The sequence below is a fragment of the Dreissena polymorpha genome, chromosome 8 (assembly GCF_020536995.1).
Source record: "Dreissena polymorpha isolate Duluth1 chromosome 8, UMN_Dpol_1.0, whole genome shotgun sequence".
NCBI classification, from domain to species: Eukaryota; Metazoa; Mollusca; class Bivalvia; order Myida; family Dreissenidae; genus Dreissena; species Dreissena polymorpha.
In genome coordinates, this window is record NC_068362.1 from 64,728,684 (window position 1) to 64,749,971 (window position 21,288).

At 34.6% G+C, this 21,288-nt stretch overlaps 3 protein-coding genes across 12 annotated transcripts in view; 1 reads left to right on the forward strand and 2 right to left on the reverse strand.

Moving 5' to 3' along the window:
• LOC127841324 (protein SERAC1-like) overlaps positions 1-197 on the reverse strand; it is a 38,425-nt gene extending 38,228 nt beyond the window's left edge. For all 3 annotated transcript variants that reach the window (XM_052370049.1, XM_052370048.1, XM_052370047.1), the window contains exon 1: positions 90-197. The gene's annotated coding sequence lies outside the window, so the exon portion shown is untranslated. The remainder of the gene's footprint in view (positions 1-89) is intronic.
• A 2-nt stretch (positions 198-199) lies between these two features.
• On the forward strand, positions 200-14,886 carry LOC127841327 (transmembrane anterior posterior transformation protein 1 homolog). 8 transcript variants are annotated; one of them, XR_008030915.1, is made up of 12 exons: positions 200-383; positions 1,745-1,875; positions 2,595-2,713; positions 3,650-3,812; positions 4,076-4,211; positions 4,860-4,957; positions 6,265-6,415; positions 7,348-7,457; positions 8,398-8,457; positions 8,736-8,829; positions 10,015-10,111; positions 11,158-11,292. XR_008030915.1 is itself a non-coding variant. In XM_052370056.1 (12 exons), exons 3-12 carry the CDS (start codon positions 1,747-1,749, stop codon positions 13,512-13,514), a joined length of 1,980 nt encoding a protein of 659 aa, XP_052226016.1. In that variant the 5' UTR covers positions 236-383; positions 577-722; positions 1,745-1,746; the 3' UTR covers positions 13,515-14,886. The 8 variants fall into 8 exon arrangements, 5 of the variants coding, with proteins under 5 accessions (XP_052226012.1, XP_052226016.1, XP_052226013.1 ...); XR_008030916.1 differs by having other exon boundaries at positions 10,031-10,111; XM_052370056.1 differs by lacking the exons at positions 8,736-8,829; positions 10,015-10,111 and adding exons at positions 577-722; positions 12,647-14,886 and having other exon boundaries at positions 236-383; positions 11,158-11,303.
• A 1,778-nt stretch (positions 14,887-16,664) lies between these two features.
• Positions 16,665-19,774, reverse strand: LOC127841329 (BTB/POZ domain-containing protein 6-B-like). The gene is made up of 3 exons (XM_052370059.1): positions 19,648-19,774; positions 19,075-19,280; positions 16,665-17,799 (listed from the first exon to the last, which is right to left on the reverse strand). Exons 1-3 carry the CDS (start codon positions 19,714-19,716, stop codon positions 16,776-16,778), a joined length of 1,299 nt encoding a protein of 432 aa, XP_052226019.1. The 5' UTR covers positions 19,717-19,774; the 3' UTR covers positions 16,665-16,775.
• Between the last annotated feature and the right edge of the window lie 1,514 nt (positions 19,775-21,288).

Sequence of the window (21,288 nt, forward strand, 5' to 3'; positions counted from 1 at the left end):
AAGGTTGTTGCTACCGTTGGCGATTTTACTAGTTAAAAGCAATTTGAATTATATTTTTGCAATTTTAAATACATAAATGCTATATTCACCATTCATTAAAGATCTTTAACAGCAGCGAATCTCCACTTTGACATTTGACTTAAGTTAAGGACAGACTGTTCTTTTAGTTGTTGTTGTTCGGTTGTTGTTGTTATTCTGTCTTCCGAACGTGCAAAACAAAACAAATCCGAACCGTAAAACAATCGCGTCAACATACACAATTATCAATATATATTCTCTTAGAAAAGAACATAACTGCGGAAGCATGAGTTTCGAACGATGACGGCAGTTTTATATCATGGAAACGAAAGAATCATTTAAATTGGCTGAGGAGCAGTTAAAAAGTAAAGTTTTACTGTTGGAATACAATTCGGATAAATAATTCGGATTGTATGTTTCAAAGTATTTTAGTTTATAAAAATAGACTAAGAGAATAAAGAGTTATTTATAAATATTAATAGTGTTAAAGTATAAATAAAATTATTTATTAAGTAAATATATTTATTTATGCATCATGTTTATAAACAATTTTTATAGTCATTCAGGACAGGGCGGATATGATCCAAATTTTCAAATCTTTACATAAGCTAGATGATTTAAACTGGGAAAAATTGTTCGATCTGGCTGAGGATAATCTTCGTGGTCATCACTTGAAACTAAGAGGCAAGAATTCCAAAAGTAATGTAAGACTCAACACCTTTAGTCAAAGATCAATTCATTACTGGAACAGTTTGGAAGAATTAACAATAGCTGCCACAAGTGTTAATCAATTTAAATCATTGCTAAATTCTGAAAAATGGAACATTAAGAAGTTTAACCCGTCGGTAATTTAAGATAAATTAACAATTAATTTTACTAAGCGCACTCTAGAGAAGTTTTTAATAAAATAGTAATTATCAGAGAGAGATTCTAAAGAAGAGACCATTTATCAGAGGGGCCACTACAGCATAGCTAAATTACGGCCCAACAGTCCAGGTATCCAGGTATCCAGGTATTAATTAATACAGTCAGAGTTCAAACCCGGATGGTAATCTCGCGGGGTCAGTTATCTCGCTGTATATCGTTTATGCCCCCTGGCTTTTATTTACAAACAAACCTGGGCATCTTTCTGTTAATTCTGCAAGAAAATATCCCTCGCTGCCAATATCAAAAGATTTTTGTTAATTAAATGTCTTAACAATTATGATTTGAAATTTCAGAGTTTAATTGATTTTTTAAAAGAAAAAAAAGGCACACAACTTTAAAATGACTGTGCTTTTGTTTTTTTATGTGTTCCATGTATTTAAATGCTATATACATTATCGATTGTTACTTTGAATGGTATTTCAGATGTTTGTTTATTCATGTTAAATTTAATATTAGTGCTGTTTTAGCTGTTTACACCTGAATTACTCAATGAACAAATAAAGAACAAGGATAGACACAGGTTTAGTTTTTGTTATTTTTGCAGTTAAAATTGAAGGATTTTCCCCATAGAAGGCAATTATCCAATGACATTTAATCAAACATGTTTGTCTTTTAAATCATTAATCTTATATATGAAGATGGTTTCTATAATAACCATTAAAAATAAAGCAAGTACAAAAAATAGGTGTAATACAATAGTTTGTATTAAGTTTAGTATCTTACTCCACATAATCAGATAATAATGGTCAAAATGTTGACTTTGAAGAAGAATACATAAGCTGTACTGTTTATGTTACAGCCATGTCGGTGTTTAGTTATTTCACGACAGAACTCACAAGGGGTTACTTGCTAGAAAGGGAAGAAGAAAAATATGCACAGAAAAGACAGCGGGTTTACACGTTTATGAAAACCCCTCGAGAATTAGAAAAGGTATCAACTATAGTCAATTTTACAAGAAATATTCATAAAGTATTGACTTTTACCAAATGCAGTTCAACTACTGAGCCACTCACCAATCATCAGTGCTGACATACAACTGCATGTTTTTTATTCTCAATGTAGGCAATCATTGTGATGTCACAAAAATAACAATTATAATAAATGTTTCCAAATTACACAATTTTTGTTTTGCATTTGTAACGCTTTATAATATTCAGTTTATAAATTTGTCAAAAGATGCTTATAACGGATATTTTAGAGCATGGTAAATGTTTCCTCGCAATATCATAACTACATGAACAAGGAAAATTTGAAAAAAATGATTTTTTTTTCAATTTTGTGTATTTACCAAAATGTGAAAATGTCCCTTTAGAGCCTTGTCTAGATATTATTATCATGACAAGATAGGTCTCAATTTCTCATAACATGTGAACTAAAAATGAAAAAAAAAAGATGTCATTCATGTTGAGTTCTTTGATTCTAAAAGTGATGCAGACGTAACTTGTTTTTATCCACTACAAAAAATATATAATGACACAAACTGCAGGTACCTTTGATTTAAACTTGAATTTTGTGCTATTGGGTATTAATTGTATGTATTTATATGTACTCATTGTTGTATAGGCAAATTAATGCCTCATTTGTTTTCTTTAAAATTTGTGTTTTCAAGAATTATTAATATATTGCTAAATGTTATAATGCCTTTTCAGCTCAGTATTTATGGCTTTTTCCTATGCCTGGACGCATTCCTGTTCATCTTCACATTCTTGCCATTGCGGATCTGTTTGGCAGTCTTGAAAGTGTTCACTTTGCCATGTGGATTGATGAGGTGAAACTTTAACACCAGTATTTAATTTAAATTTCTTGATTTAGAAAGAATTAGTATTATGCTTGACCACTCTATTTAGCGCCAATGCAATTTATAGTCATTTTCAAACAATAAGTAATGAACACAAATAATTTGTGTTTTTTTTGGGAAAAATTGAGACCCAAATGTGGCCCTTTTCCCAATCTCAAAAGTATGTATTTTCCCCCAAAGCCTGCCCAAAATTTCCAAATAAGAGTTCCATTTAAAAGATATATAAAAAAATATGTTTATTATATAATTTTCCTATCCTGCTCTACAAGTTGAACCTAAGTAGATTAAATATTAAAAACTCTTTTATTCTTATTCTCAATAATAAAGTATTTGTAAGAAAAAAAATTAACACCAATTTTCCAATTTAATTCAAAATGCCACATTTTTTCCCAAAAGTAATGGCTTGGGCCGAACCCATTACCGTGATAACAAAGCTATTCCATTTTAACTTTATTATACCCCTGCAGTGAGGTGGTATAAAGGAGTCATTATTTCGGTCAGTTTTTCCACTAGTGTTTAACTACCACATTTTTCAAGTGATTTATTTAATACTAAGAATATATCAGACAGCACTTGAATTAGCTGGCAAAGTAATGCAGGAGTATAAGTTATGCTTGTGACAAAGCTCTAGTTAAGTAGGAATTCATGTATTATTTCTTAACCTTTAACAACCCAGAGGCAAAGTGAAAATAGCTATATGTATCCAGCATAAAACAAGAACAGCCTGCGAGTAACTCGCAGTCAGTTCAGGTTTAATTCTGTTTTTTTTTCATAAGCATCTCAGGATTTAAAACTTAAATCCAGTAAGAAAAGTCTTTAATTTAATAAGATTTTCCAAGGGATTACAAATTCAATGTGCAAAGCTGTGTGGTGAAGGGTAAAGTACCGATTCCTTTTCTTGTTCAGATCTCGTCATTATCTGGAGCCGTCCCAGATCTGTGATATTCTCAAGGGGGTGCTTCTGGTTGTGTGCTCATTTCTGCTGAGCTACGTAGACACCTCCATGATGTACCACCTCGTGAGGGGGCAGGCCACCATCAAGCTTTACGTGTTCTTCAATATGCTTGATGTAAGTGTTTGTGTTTTTGTTATTTTTGCCATTCTATGTATAGAAATGTGGCATTACTGCCTTTGTTTGCAAAACTATGTCAGTTCCTTTGTATCTCAGGTGAGTGTCTCAGAAGGTCTAAGCATATTATTGTAATTATGCTTATGAAACAGGTCTAAACTCATTAAGGATTTAGTTTCCCGGTTACCAGTTTATTATAAATCTCAGGAGTTCATAAAATGCAAATACACCAATATTTCTTTGCAAAATGGTTTTTTGTTCAGATGGCAGACCGGTTGCTGTCCAGTTTCGGCCATGACATCCTTGATGCGTTGTTCTGGACCGCTACAGAGCCCAGGGGGCGCAAGCGAGATCATCTGGGAACTCTCACCCACCTGCTTATCGCTGTGATATATGTCTGTATCCTTCTATGTGTATGTTTGCGGTATGATGTAAATAAGCTTAAACATGTCATCTTATTGGTGGCAAAAGCGTAATGAACAATGGTTTCTGCTTTGCAACATTGGCTTGATTTTACATTCAGGCAGTATTATAAAAATCTTTCTGAAGACATTACTGGGATCGCATATCCTTACTTGCAGATAAGAAATATGTACATGCTTTTAGTTATTAATTGCAATTCCTAGTAAGTTATAGCAAATGCTGACTCTTAGTTAGTGATTTAAAATTGTTACTGGCCCTTAGCGATTACAAATCCTCACTCGCCCTTAGTTAGTAATTGCAAATAATTCGCTGTTTAGAAATCTGTACCTTTTAGTTATTGCAAATGTTTACTCCCCCTGTAGGCTGTACTATGAAAAGTCGTTAGAAAAAAATCACTATTAAACATGATTTTGTAAATTGTATATATTTGTATATTTAAAAGTTGTTGATGGTAATTATGAAGATTTTTTAAAATATAACTAACAATCAATGAAACTGATGCTAATTAAATCAGATATAATTATTATAGCACTACAATTATAGCATGATAGATTTCTTGGCACCATTTGTTATGAACTATTTTGTGTGTGTATGTATTGCACATTTCCTTAACAAAATATTCAGTTTTCCATGCACTATTGATTCTGTTCCAAGCCACTGTACTGAATGTGGCCTTCAACTCTCACAACAAGGCCCTCCTGGTGATCATGATGTCCAACAACGTAAGTAGTGACCTTCAAGGACGGCACACACGGTCGACTCTTTCCCACTCAGAGGCAAAGTGAACATTGCTATGTGCAAACAGCAAAAAAACAGACCAGCCTGCAAGTAACTCGCAGTCTGTTCAGGTTTTAAGCTGTTTATTTCTCGTCAGTATCTAAGGGTAAGAAATGAAGTCTTGAAATTTGAATCTAGTAAGAAAGGTCTTTAATTAAAATTAATTTACTGAGGGACGCCAAAGCCGTGAAAATTTGTATCTTAGTGGTAAAGGGTTAGCCCTTTACCCCTTATAAATATACTGTGATGTGTTTGTAGTCCCGTAGAAAATCTCATTAAATTTAAAATCTTTACGAGAATGACGTTTGTAAGGCTTCATTTCCAATCTTACGATACTGATGAGCAGCAAACAGCATAAAACCTGAACAGACTGCGAGTGTCTCACAGGCTGTTCTGGTTTTATGCTGCTTGCAAAAGACATTTTCACTTTGCTTCTGAGTTGGAAATAGTTAAAAGGTGTAGCGAAAAGAATGTCTTGTGAACTCAAACTTGGGTATAGTTTAATGAATGTTTGACCTATCCAAAGAGTTTTCCATTTCCTGTACTTCCACCATAAAATCTCTAATCCATATTTGTTACTTAGTGCAATGCATTTTCACATATTTAGGGAGTAAAAAGGAATTGATTGAGTTCCTTTAATCCCTAATCAAATGGGAGGTATTGTACTCTTTGGTTCTGGAACCCAGGGCCTTGAAGGATGTTCTGGTAGCTTTTTATGATATTTAAGTCAGTGCATTATTGTTCATCTCTTCTCACAGTTGTCTTACAGCTGACTTAGCAGTTAATGATGGACTACGAAGCATTGATTTGAACTGATAAAGGTTGGCATAGGGTGTCCATACTAAGATTAGACACTACAACAGGGTTATTTAATATTTGAGTACAAATACTGAGATTTCTGGTAGGGGCTCGTCATACAAACATTATACCTTGCTGTTTGGTGTTTAACAGTTGATCATACAATATGTAAATACATTGATTTAATTGATGAAATTATTAAGCCTACCGGTATTTATTTCCATGCAATAGACAATAGTGGAGCCCTTTTAAGTCAATATAACAAATAAGGGGATACGAGAATCAGCACTAAGTGTTGTAAAATTTAGAGCTTTAAAATACCTTATTATGTTTTTGTTTTAGAATAAATCTGTTTTGTTTTCTTTTAACTTACAGATATTCATTCCAACTTTAGCATTTTGGTATTCTTTTGTTATGTAATAAAACGATCAAATAATTTTTATTTCAATTTTAGTTAGCTGAGATCAAGTCAAACCTTTTCAAGAGGGTGGACAAGAACAACCTGTACCAGATCTCATGCAGTGACGTAAAGGAGAGATTCCACTATGTTGTCTTGCTATTTGTTGTCTGCATTCGAAACATGAACGAGGTGGCTTGGGATATGGGTGAGATTTTTTGTTGCCGTGGTAACCTTTGCAATTTAGGCATTTTGACGCGTTTGTAGTCCCCAGAAAATCAAATTAAATATAAGATATTTCTTACTAGATCGAATTTTTAAAGGCTTCATTTCCAACTCTGAGGTACTGATGAGTAGCAAACAGTATTAAACCTGAGTAACTCGCAGTCTTGTCTGATTTTATTGTGTTTGCAAGTTGCCATTTTCACTTTATTTCTGCACGTTTAACGGGTACAGAACTTCATTCACCTTATAGATAGATATGAGCAAGAAAGAGGTATAATACATGGTCCAATAAACTTCTATAAAGAATTCACTCTAACAGTCCAAAGATCAAACCTACATTTTTCCTATTTACAAATATCTCAAGTGATACCATTAAAACTTATAAAAAAATACTTCTTGGTTTTATGTTTATATTTTTACTATTGTTGAAGGCAATTGCAAAAGCATGTTAAGTATTTTAGAAATAAAAAACAACAAAAGTACCGTGTTTTACCGTATATTTTATTTTGAAATTAAAACAAGAAATACGCCCTCACCATGAAGTGTACATGTACAAGATAAATTTTCAAGGGCATTGAGTAAATTATTCTTAAGTGACAGACATGTGCCTTTGAACTTAGCCATGGGCATTACTGCAATTACTGTTAAGGCAATGTGGGGGTAAAGGTCAAATTTGTGACCAAGCTTTAGTAAGGGTGTTAAAAAACTGTTTTCAATTTGCACTAGTCAAATTGAAAAACCATTTCTCATGGTCTTTAGAAAAATCAAGAGAAAACTTCTTGAAATAGCAATAGACCTGTGACTTCCCTTTTTTAAAGCCGAGACCATATCTGTTATGCAAATGCAACCTTTTCAACTTGCATTTTAATTAACTGCCTTGTGAACAAATATTTGTATTGTTTGTTTTTGTTTCAGAGCACTTGTGGGTTCTGTTACCTGATGCAATAATTGTGCTTATATCAGAGATACTGGTGGATTGGGGAAAACACGCCTTCATCCTTAAATTTAATGAGATACTGGCTGATGTAAGTTGTCTTTGAATGCACTGAAATGTATTTTACATGTATATTTAGTTTTTTTCACGAGATTAACTTCACATTTTTGTAAAAATATAAATTAACTACGGGTTTCAAAGTTGCATTTAATGCGCATTTAATCCCACTTCAGTTAATTCATGGTGTAAAATAATAATAATTTTTGAGACAGGCATTGTTGATCATTGTTTAGCATTCCAAAATTTACCAGACATTTGTTGGTTTTATACACATACATTACGATCATGAATTGTGTCTGGGTCTGGTATTAAAGTATTGCATTCAATTTTGTTTGCTGATGCCATTACAGATAATTTAGTGTGTATTCTTAAATTGATTTAACTTGCATCATTCGAAAACTTATGTATTCCAAATAGCTGTATTTTAATATATTCATGCCTTAAGGTCAGTGTCAAACAAAAATGTTGAGCTAATGTTTCTCTGACAACCCTAATGAGTACATGTTACAGGCGTGATAATATTGATATTTCGATCTGATTACCTCCTTTTCCACTAAATATTTGCATCAGAAAATTATGATCTTTGTCAGAAATGTGTGAATAATAAGAATGTATAGGTAATTGCTTTTTTTGCCTTAAATTTATGTTTGTTGAAAAGAATATCCAACATCCTGTTGCTCAGGTGTGTTTTATCAGCTTTTTTTCACACAAGTTGAGGGGGAGTTTTGGTAACTCCATTTGATATCATTGTTCATGTGTAGACACTTGGTTTATTGCATCAGATACAGACTTTTGGATTGGATGGAGAGTCTCATTTCCTTGGCAATGTCTTTATTAAAGGTTACGGCAGCTTTAATTTCAAGCTCTAGTTTTGATATTTCTCAAAGGTTTCAATATTTCTCAAAGGTTTCAATATTTCTCAAATTTTTCAATATTTCTGAAAGGTTTCAATATATCTCTGTTTCCTGCAGGTATACTGGGAGTTCAGAGTCAGACTGGCAATGGACATGGCCACCAGCAGACAGAGCCAGGTGACTGCATGTCTGCATGCATATTTATTGCAACAATCACATGGTTTTAAGTTGTAACATTTACTTTTTATAATTTACAGGCTTTCTACTGGTCCCAACTTTTCCCTACTTTTTTTTCTTAACCCTACTTTCCCCAACGTTTTTCAAAAATAGCCCTATTATCCCTACTTTTTCATTTTGCAAGTAAAGTAACTAAAATGTAAAATGAAGGCTTACATGATTCTTCTTTAGATATTTTACAGGATATCCATTCATTATGAATCTTTTGTAATGAGTAGAGTTCAGATGTGTTTGGGGGGATCACCTTGTGATGTCCATCCTTGAAAGCACCATGGTTCCTTGGCTAGTCAGTACAGACAAACTGGTCTTTAGGTAAGATAATATCTTTTTACATTGTGAAAAAACGTGTATGTTATATTTAATCATGACATATGTGCTTCTTGAAATAGGGGTGACAGATATGCACGTTTCATCTAGACTTTACACTGCCAAGTTTCTTTTTTTCCCAATGATGCTACTAGCTGAGGAAACCCACAAATGCAATGCTGTGTTTTAAACCTAATGGGTTAAATTCGTAATTGCAGATGCTGTTTTCCTTTCTTACACAATAAATTTAAGTTTAATTGTAAAGCTTTCTTTTCCTTACTGTCATATTAATCATAAATAATTTTGTATGACCCCACAAAAAAGGGTGGGGTGATTTACCATTGTTTGTCTGTCCGTCCATCTGGCTGTCCATAGCCCAAAGTTTGTGTCGCGCAGAACTCAAAAGTATAATTGCTAGAGCCATCTTTCTGTGAATAGTTGTCAGCATGTGAACTTGTATACCTTAGTATTTTGATGCAAGTGTATCAGATATCTATGGAGTTATGGCCCCTAATTAAGCAAACGATAGGAATCTTTGTGACAGAGACAAATTGTGGGGGCATCTGTGTCCAATGGACACACATCTACTTTAAAATTAATAAATTGATTAGAATTTGATTAACACCATGGCATTTGTAGTTTGTTTCAAATAAGCTAAAATGCAGGAGCTTCCGGGGGCGAGACCCCCTGGACCCTTGGCCAGGGCACTTGCCCTGGACCCACCGGGGGCCATATCGGCCCCCAGATTTTATTTTCAGTATTTTGGGAATTTTCAACTTTCACCCATGTACTTGCTGCAATTTTTAGCGAGTGTAAATTTTGACAATAATACCTTCATATAATTATGTTGCACTTAAACAGTACAGTATATGTTGACATCTTACATTTTACTTTACTCATTTTAACACCTTAGCAAACGGAATAGACCTTAGTCTCTGTCTGCTTATACAATTATAATAAAAATATAATTCTTCACTATTGCCTGTGGTGAGAAAATTCTTTGTTTTAGTACTAGTGCAAGAATACATATATATTCATAGTGGGTGAAGTTTGGTATATATTCATGGAGGAAAGGGTTAACAGTGCTTTTGTACTTTGCTTTATAAGATTAACAGTGTATGTTTTGAATGTCACGTTCTTTATTGTATTCCATTGGGCATATTGATGTTAAATGAGAAATAAAAAATTCAGGTGCCTGTATTTCAAGGATGGGCAGAACAAGGCATTCTCACAGCATCAGATGGACTCGGATATGTATCAATGTAACGGTAATTCCAGGTGAAAAATGGTAATTATTTTCTTATTTAGCCCTACTTTTTAACAGTAAATGTCCCTTCTTTTTGCTAAAATCTTGCCCTTCTTTTGCCCTAGTTTTTTGTGGAGAGGCAGTAGAAAGCCTGAATTTACTTTATCGAAAAAAATAACAATGATTAGCCTGACAGGACATTTCAGTTTTTACTCAAAACTAAAAAAATCTATTGCCATCACCAATTTGAGCGTGCTGTTCCAGCTTGTTTCAAAAATTAAGAAAAAAGAGAAAGTTGAGTCCAAATATTGAGTCAGGTACTTATACAATACTAGACTAAGAGCCAAATATCATCAATATTCTAAATTTATGAGCTCAACTAACAAGATGAGATTTGAGTTTTGATTCAGCTGAGTATTGAGAATATTGCTCAGCAAAGCAGCAATCTCAAATCATCAGCTGTAAGTGGACTGGCGTGTTCTTCCTCAATCTAAGGGATGAGATATACTCATAACTTATTTAAAAAAAATCACCAAATTTATCATGAGGGTAAAACTTGTCTTGAAAATTTAGAAAAAGTTTGAAGTTGAGTCAAGATATTAACCTAAGTATGCTTTTGTTACTAACGAAGCTCCATCTTCATCTGTTTCATGAAAAAGTAAACATCTAGTTGGGTAAACACTAACTGCAGTGCAATGTTAAATAAAGTAATTCCAGTGAACCAGGAAAAATTCAGTTTTTAGATATGTATAGATATGTATAACAGGCTGTTGGAAGCTGGAAACAGGTTTATTACCCCTAGCAAATCAATTAAACATGTACATTTTCCTTTAATTCTAAACGTATCCTTGCTCAATTTCCTGGTTCTATGGTGTTTTTTAATTATAGGAAGTGTTTTTTAAGCAAACATCCATTCTTGGCTGAAAGTGTCTTCCAGATTAGCCTGTGTGGACTGGTAACATGGGACAAGACAAGATGCACATGCATTAAGCCCCGCTTTCCAAGTGTGAGGCTCAAATATAGTTTCTTGGTCTGTACATATATTAAATGTACCCATCTTAGAACTGACTTTTATTACCATTCTTCAGGCCTTTTCTGATCCCGCAGATCTTGTTTCTCGTCGGATGGGGTTAACTCCCCTGCCCTTGGCGTGTCTCCTGTATCGCATACTGAGTCGATCAGTTAGACTTAACACTGTGATGGACTACGCCATTGTTCTCATGATTTGCTTATGGTAAGGACAATTTTCATAAATATGTGTGTATTGCCATGCAGTCCATGATTTAGTGATGTGTGTATTGCCATGCAGTCCATGATTTAGTGATGTGTATATTGCCATGCAGTCCATGATTTAGTGATGTGTGTATTGCCATGCAGTCCATGATTTAGTGATGTGTGTATTGCCATGCAGTCCATGATTTAGTGATGTGTGTATTGCCATGCAGTTCATGATTTAGTGATGTGTGTATTGCCATGCAGTCCATGATTTAGTGATGTGTGTATTGCCATGCAGTCCATGATTTAGTGATGTGTGTATTGCCATGCAGTCCATGATTTAGTGATGTGTGTATTGCAATGCAGTTCATGATTTAGTGATGATGAGAATGATTGGCGTCAACAGTTAATGCATGAATAATTTTTTAATCAGCCACTCTGGTCACAACCTACTTTTTGTATGGAAGAATTAAGTTTCCAGTTTTTAGCTTAGCTATTTTCGGAGATATTGTCATAGCCAGCTCGTCTTCCGCCGTCTGCTGTCCGCGTCATGCTAAAACCTTGACCTTTGTCTCTAAAATCAAAGTGCTTCCACCTACAACTTTGAAACTTCATATGTAGGTGCACCTTGATGAGTTCTACACGCCACACTATTTTTGGCGTCACTAGGTCAAAGGTTAATGTCACTGTGACCTCTATAAAAAAAATTCTGACAGTCTTTCTTTTATTCAAAACTGCACCCGCAGCAGAGCATTGGCATCTGTTATGCGGTGCTCTTGTTGTATTAATATTTTCAAAATCACAGTTGATAGTGAAGAAATAAATTAAAAAAAGATCAAATAAGAGGTAACAGTTGAGGCTTAAGCATAACACATTTGGTATCTGTTATGAAATCTTCAGCAGATGTAACAGTTGTATCTTAATAATTTGCAAAACTCATTAAAATACAATAGTTTAATAAACATAAGTGAATATTTTGCCATCCTCTAAACACTCAGTGATAGATAAAGTATTTCTTTTAACTGATACCATTTGAAATTTGTTTATATGGTTATACGTGGTAAACTTTGAAACTGTTAGAGGTAATTTATTTTTTGGTTACCTTAGGGATATAAAACCATATGTGTTATGAAATAGTTTAACTCATAGTTAAAAAAGTATTTTGTATATTATTTTTTCCACCATCTGCAGCCTGCAATATATGTTTTTTTCATTTTACTTGAATTAATGGTGCCTATCATGTATCCTGTTGAAATTGACACCCATTGATTACATGGGTACATGTTAAATGACTACTACTTATTCGGTCATGAAATAAAAGTTACAATATTGAAAATGAAAAAAAAATCATTTATATTTCAGTTTGATGTCGTTTAAAGTACTAAACAGCATAATACTTCTGGGCCATTCTTACAAAGTCATTCAGAAATATCATCAGCAAAATACTGAAGAGAAGGAATCAACCAATCCGGAAACAGCAGCCAACAAAACAACCAATGAAAACCCCACAGAAATGGCAGAAACAATAAATCACAACAAAGAATCAAATTTTTCAGATGAAAGAAGGGCTTCCTCAGATACAAGTGTCCCTAAGAATTTTAGTCAGATTTTTAGTGCTAATTCTTACACTGAATTAACCATGGTGCAAGATCACACCCCCATTGAGCCAAAAGAAGGATTTGTTATAAAAATGCCAAGGGCTACAACTCCAGATGATTCACAGAGCAGTTTTTCAGCATCATCTTCCATGAGTCTGAATTCCAGATTGTCATTTGATCATAGCAAAGAATCATGTGACCAAAATGAGTCATGTGACCAAACTCTGTCAAATTATGTTGACAGAAAGCTAGAGATTCATAACAGCACACATGGTGACAATCTTAACAATGTAACGCAAAATTCTGCCAGTGCAAGTGGAGCCAACACTTTTTCTGATAACAGAACTGAAATAAATTCTGACAGTGATAATAACATAAATAAAATAAATTCTGACAGTGAACAATGTAGTGAAATAAAAGTAGAATCAAAACCTTTGAACAACCCATCCATGGAAGGAGCAACATTGTTTCAAAGATCGAAAGGGCATTTTCTCATGAGCTTTAGCATGGGCAGAAAAATCGGTTCTAGCACATCATTACCAGAATCTATAGGGACTTCAGATGGCACAACAGTAGAGGGGAGATCAGCAGCTGATGATCAAGATCCTGAGGTTTCTAAGAAGCATAATTAAATTCTGTTTTGTGTTAAAGTAAACATATAATAATATTGCTTATAGGTGCTTTAAGCAAAATCTAAAGAGAAACAGAAATAAGCTCTCCCCTGCTTGACCTAGATAAATAATCTCAAAGCGAATTGTTCACAGTTTGGAAAAAAAATAATTCCAAAAGAAGTATGCATTGGGATCAAACAATGGATATAAATCTGAATCCCAGTGAAGAATTAACATTTTATTCCACTGTTTATTTTTCTGCTAAAAGTATGTTTGACCATTCCAAACACTTTTGTTTTGTTTGTTAATATATTTAGTGATATTTTTCTTAATTTTGAAAACTCACATGAGCAAATGTCATCATTGAGATATAATGTATATTGCTGTGTATATGCTTGTTTTGGGGAACAATGCTATGGCTGCATAATTGCTTTGATAGAATATTATTAATTTCTGTGCCATTTGTGAACATTAAAATGTCAAATATTATAAAAAATTATAGTTATTGTGACAACTTGTCATATTGTTTGTATGTATTAATAAAACTAAGATTTGTATTGTTAGCACTAGTAATATTATTGCTAATTTCAAACTTATTATATATGTTGGTAATAACTAATATACAAATACACTTATGTACTTTTGCCATACTAAGTTTCGAGACATATTGTACTCACAAATTAAAAATATTTTGCCAAGTTGAAACGTATTTTGGAAACAAGCCCCTATCTAACTTTCTGTTGATTCACTTTAATATTTTAATTGTTATCATTTATATATTCTTGTCCGCAAATGCCATAATACTGTTCTTGTATCAATTATGGCATTAAAGGTAGTTTTTGAAAGCTTTGCATGCTTTTCAAAATGAATTGCTAAATGCTTAAAATGAATACTGACAAGTCTTCTAGACAGTTTCATAATTGTGTTCGTATAGTTTACCAGCTAGATCTCGTTTTGCTGTTATTCAGAAGCTGAAGTAGTAAATTATCACATTTTTAACCTGCTACGTTTCATACATTAATAAAGACAAACTATCTATACCATTTAAAACCTGTTAAGCTGTATGTGTTTTTAGAATGAAACATACGTACCCGTGCCATTTGAGACAAGCACTTTGTTTCTCCCACAAAGATTACTGAAAGTGAAAAAAGCTTTGATATAAACAAATCTTGAAGAAGTTCACATTCTTTTAGAAAGGCAATTCATGCATGAATTCATAAATAAACAAGTTTTTTTCTGTGATAATGAAGCATTGTATTTTGTTTGTTGAACTTTCATAATTTTTAAATATATATATTTAGTATACGTGTACGTATTTTCTACCGTCTGTATTTTTTCTGCAGCATTATTTGTGCTTATTTGATTTAAATTGGGAAAGTAAAGATGCTAACTAGCATGTATTGTTTTAATATGCTTCCTGCACAGAAGAGGTGGTATAAAACTGTGCAGCTGTTTGTCAGCCTGTCGCACATTGGGCAATTTCGCTTTCGCAAGATTTCTAGAGAACACTGACCTACGACCATCATGGTTATTTTTGGAGGAAAGGGAAACTCATATTGATTTTGTGACAATGAGGTCAAAGTTCAAGGACACCTTAGTCTTTCGGCATTTCCGAAATTATGTTTTATGTTAGTAAATTGATCATACCAGGATTTATACTCGCGTTGTTACAGATTATCCCTGTTTGCCTACGGCTTATCTGGCTATTACCGACGCCCTACATTCCCTTAAGGTCACTGCTTATAATCAATAAAGGAAAACTGGACACATGTAGTTAATTGTATGTACGTCCAGATTAAGCACTTTGTATTCGTATCGTTTTTCAGACCGATGATTTGTTGATTTGTAAACATGGGAATGACTTGATTCCCCTATTTATCGGAAATTTACCAGAAAGGTTTCGGCCAATCGTCCATTTGTATGTGAATGCGGTTATTTACCTTAAAGTATGCATTTACTTTACATGCAATCAACCGGATATGAACCTTTCAGCACTCTAATATTTATTCGTGTAGCCTATTGCTTCAATGAATAAGTTCCGTATTTTCGAATAATGTCTGTATATTATTGCTTGCAAAACTCTAATGCTTGGAAAGTTCTAAAATAATAATAACATGTGTCATAAAAAAAAGGCTTTAACCGGGAGTCGAACTCGGACCTTCGAAAGCAAAAACCAACTGGCGGCAACTGAACCACTCAAGCGTCCGAAATTTAAAGCGTGAATTTTATGTTAGCGATACGCGTTATTTGCAGATTATCCATAAAACGCGTTACGAACGTGCATTTTTAACTGATTTCGATTGGGGATTGTTCATAGATATATTTTCACACGGGTTTTTGTCAGGATGTAACTTCACTTGTTTAAAAAAAATGCATACTATATTTTCTGAATCAATGACAGTTTTTATTGTACTTATAGAAACTGTGAACAAGTCGCAACATATATAACACTTAATTTATCTGTAAACGATATAATATACTTAACAATAAAATAAATATAAGGAAATAATTCAAAAAGTATGTCTCTAACTCTGTCTGAGAAAAGCATATTGGAAACTGATTTAAAAAAGTGTTAAAGCTGAGACTACTACCTGTTTCCGCATGAAGAAACGGATTCGGGTTTTGTCAAGAAAACGATATTGTGAAATAATTTAGTTCTATACGTATCTAACATCACAATCATTTTTTCATGATTTGGCATGTTGAAAGATAAACAAAAAGTACATGCCCTTTCATCACAACGCCGGTTTCTTTAAGATAATAGTTTTTTTGTTAATCAAAAAATATATGTTCGCATGTGTTACTGTTTTTAATAATGACACTCACTTTATAAATACCAGATTGTCTAAAATATACAGGGACATGGTTTTGTGTGTGCAAAAAGCCATCGAAATTATAATGAACAAGAACACCGGTACAGTTTAATGCGTTAACCGTGCTATATGCGAAGTGTACACCTTCGTACATACTAACGCGTTATATTGTATACTAGTTTAGTTTTATTTGCAACAATATTTAAATCATATTAAAATAATGTAATATATAGAAACTCATCGTTTGTAGTGAATGAAAACTTCCCAACACGCTTCAATGTACAACATGTGTATTTCCTTGCATAAGAATAAACATTCAGCTTCAAAGCAGTATTATTTCGTGGGTTTATTCGAAGCAGGGGCAATTTCTCACGTGTTGTATAGTTTTGGCACCAATATCAAACAAACGTAACCTGTTTAAATTATAAATATATATAACACTTTTTTCTAATAATCAAAATAAATGATTTCACTTGAAATCTGAATGAACTCTCGACAAATGAATGGATGAGATTGAATTAAACACACTACTTATATTGATCAGCACACCTCTCTGAGTTTCAGTAAACTCGAGTGCCTTGACATCACCCCGGTATATCATACAGGACACCGCAATATTGTATTGGGTGTTCGGCTTAAGGTACACGCCCTGCGTGAACGTGATTGGTCCTTTCTCGGGGACCGGCTCCAGCTTAGGTTTTTGAAAAGACCTGTCTTTCATATTCGTTATGGTGACTGAAATGTTTTGCTCGTATTGTTGAGGGCTGTATAGTAAGCTAACTTTTCGCAGACGGAGCGGCTTATCCGCCACTAACAGAATCTGACTGGCTGCCGTAAGACAGCTTTTTATGTTTTCTGCCGAAGAGACTGGAATCTTTAACTCAAACACGCTGCCGGGCCGATGTTTAGCATCAAACTTCCCAACGTTATCGAAAAGATCCTCATCGCGAGATGGATTTCTGTGTGACGTCATGTGCTTATAAAGCTCAACTTGTTCTTCTGGCGTCAGCAAACCCGTTTCTACGACCGTTGTCGTAAAATCCGCGACCGGAATGATTGGCAGTCGAATCTTAAACAACGCCTCTCCCAACCACGCCCTTTTGTTCTTGGGAGTCGGCTCAAAGCCCTTCTTTTCGCAATGATGCTCCGCCCATTTCATGGCGGCTTTAAAAACGTCTAGTTCTTCTTCGACGCCTAAAGATCCCGCTTTAAGAATGGCCAGTAAAGACAGCGGCGTCAGTTGGAGAAAATCGTCTGTAATGAAGACGTCATTGGCGTTCATGCAAATGAAATCGAGGCACTTCGTCTGCAGAATGTCCATCTCGTAGAACGCGGCCTGGTTGAACATCGAACAGACGTTATTGACGTCGATTGCCGTCTGCAGGAAACTTTCGCACTCTTCGATTAAAGGGGAGAGTTGGTATTTCTTGGCCGCGTACAATACATGGAGCACGGTGTTGCCGTCAAATTCGACGCTGTCCGTGTACATGTATCTGCAGAAAATTGAACCGTACATTCATAGCAGTCTTATTCAAATGAACATATATTAATAAATGTTGATGGTTTTTTACAACATAATATTATAATTAGGTATTGTAAAAAACTGCTAGACACGAGCATACCCTTATTAATTTTTTAAATATAAATAGAGCCGCGTTATGCGAAAATAGGCCTTAAGACAAATTCGAACGGTGTTGCCCCAGATATGCCTCTGCATCCGTATTCTCTCATAAGGGGTCATGAAGTGTGTTAATGGGACCACGGAAGGTTCCGTGACTTCATAGCGGACCTTGTAGCTCCTGATCAGACCGTGCAAATGCACGAGCTGGTTTGAAACTACGATGGCCGCATATGGCATTATACCCATTATCGCCATGCCGCGGATCAATAAATGTACGTAAGAACATCTACCATTTTTCACGTTTGATAGTCATTGCTACCATACAAATGCAGCGGGCGAAATACAATGATCAAGAGTGTGAACAGATAGCGGAAGCGAAATGTGTTCTGAGATCGTAATTTTCAGAAACAAGAACTATATACTGAAAATAATAATATCAGGATGTTTTCATTTCATGTTCGGTTATATTGCGGTCGTGATGAAGTGCTCGCGTTTTTTTTCCTTTTTGCATACTCTTCAATTTTTTAAATAAACGTCGCATAATACCCCGCGCAAATAAGCCTTAAGCTGACTTTTATTAAGTATATTTCGAAAATTAATACGAATTTACCAAAATATATATGCATGTATTTTTGTATCATATAGTAGCACTTAACGGTAGTCAGAATCGGTTTTGGGAAGAAATTGTTTGAAAGTGTCAATATCTTAAAGAGAATATGTCAATGAATGAGTTTCTGGATTGATCAGATGCAAATTAAAGCAATTTTTCTTCGCATAAGACGTATACACATCGAGACAAGTCTATCGCGTATATGGTAATTAACGCCACTGTTTCAACCTAACTAGCAGCTGTATGCAAATCAGGCGATTGGAACTGCTTTTGGACGGAGTTGCTATAGAAGACTTCTATTTCGAACACTGGGCATGTAAACGTAAATGCAAAATGTTTTGGAAAAAGTTGTTGTATGCTGTTGTTGTTTTTTTTAATAAAAAAAGCTTTCAGATAAAAACTTATGTTTGATTAACATTTGTTTTGTCCGCCGATTATTTTTTTTTATAATATCAAATAGAGTTTTTTCATGGGTAATAACGGCTTACATCATATAGGAGACAGTTTTCATGGTCACGAGTTCCTTTCTATACTAACCTTAGTATTATTCGGAACGTAGTTGCCCGGATGTCCCTCACGATGATCTCTGATTCCTGCTTTCCGGAATCAAGTCCGTAGAACATCTCTTCGAACACCGGACTGCGCATGCTCAGAATGAACTTGTGCGCTGGAAGCGAGTCTTGCTGCTCGCCTCGGTTTGGAAACACGAAGTAGATGTCCGCTAGCGTACCGTTCATGCATAACTGAAATACATAAACGTGTCATGGATTATTTATAAAGACAATCAACGTCTTTGAAAATAATTTTACAGCGAAGTGTTCGTAAACCGTTTTAATTATATATTTGAACATCATGGCTATTCTTGCAAATGCTACTACTGCTACTGCTATTACTACTACTACTACTACTACTACTACTACTACTACTACTACTACTACTACTACTACTACTACTACTACTACTACTACTACTTCTACTACTACTATAACTGCTACTAATACTAATACAAATTCATCATCATCATCATCATCATTATACTATTACTACTATTAACAATACTACTACAATCTTAATAACACATATTATTTCTATCGCTGGACTGGGTCTCACCTGCTCTAATAGTCCGGCCGCTGTATTACGCAGACGCCAATCGGTTAACGCCAGTGTCATGGACGCCATTTCCGGTCCTACAGTCTTCCGAACATTTCCAGGTTCCAGGTTCGAATCAAGTTTCTTGTTGTTGATCTATATAAGTACGACTGGCACATGGAGTCCGTGCACGCTATTTATCATAGTTACGATCTAAGCGTTCACGTTTTTAAATTTCCTTTCAAATTTTAATTTTAAAAAGTCGTTTAGATTAGTTTCCCTTTCTCTAAGTACTGAAACATGCGAAATAGATTGTATTAAGACATTGCTTTCAGAAAATATCACGTTAAAAAGTTTATATTACAGTGAAATGTATACCTATTTTAATCCTACGTGGTAGTTTGTATATCTAGTTTATTTTCATTACGGAAAGATCTTAACGTATTCGTGTAAGTAGCTTCCATTTAAATTACAGTTTAGATAATTGACTGAATTATGTCTTTCTTAAATCAATCACACACAAAGTAACAGACCGTTTAAATCGTGAACACATTTCTATTGTATACTTTCCAAGCATATCGAATTTCCTTTTGTTACACAATTAAAAGTTTGACACCAATTTAGATCAATAGCGTTACGTGTTGCGTTACACCATTCAACTATGAACACGCTTGTTTAAATGAACGTATATTTAAGTGATTTAAGTATTTATTTATTTATTTATTTGTAAGCTGTAACATAGTTTTTTTTATGTTTTTTAAGCAGCTGGTTTGGGAAAATTTGTTTTGTTTTTAACATTGTTCACTTGTTATTCGAAAAAAATGGTTCTGTTCAACAGCAATCTTCCATACAAACCTTGAAATCTTAACTATTTACAAAAAGGTATAAGTACATTACATGTAGATCCAAAATCAGGTTCTCATATTTTCAATTGTTGGAATTCAAAATTTAAATCATTGGATGCTTGCTAGTTTCATGCAGTTCTTTATTTCATCTGACATATCGTCCGATTCAATACCGTATAACGGCATCACGAATCCGTGCATTAAAACCATCTTAACATCTACCCACTTCTACAACCCCCGATCAGTAAGAGCCACTCCAATCATTCACATCATCCAGCCAAGCAGGCAATCTAACCGTTCCGAAGATTTAACTACGCCGACCATCCTGCCACTCAAACCACTCAGCCGCTGAGGTCATCCCGCCACTTAGATAATGAAATCACTCCGACCCTCCAACCACTCAGACAATCCAACCACTCAGACCATCCAACCACTCAGGCCATCCCACCACTCAGGCAAGCCCACAACTAAGATCATGAAATCACTCAGACTCCCAACCACTCAGACCATCCAACCACTCAGACCATCCAACCACTCAGACCATCAAACTACACAGGCCATCTAACCACGCAGATCATGTAACCACTCCGACCTACCAACCACTCAGACCAACCAATTACACACTATATTAAACCACTCACGCCATCTAAGCTTTCACACATCATACCACCAAGACCATCCCACCTTTTACACCATCCAATCACCATGATCATCCAATCTCAATTATCTACCAACTTACTAGACCATCCAAATATCTACTCCATCCAACTTCCAACTTCCCAGACCATCCCGCCCCTCATATTATCTTAACACTCAC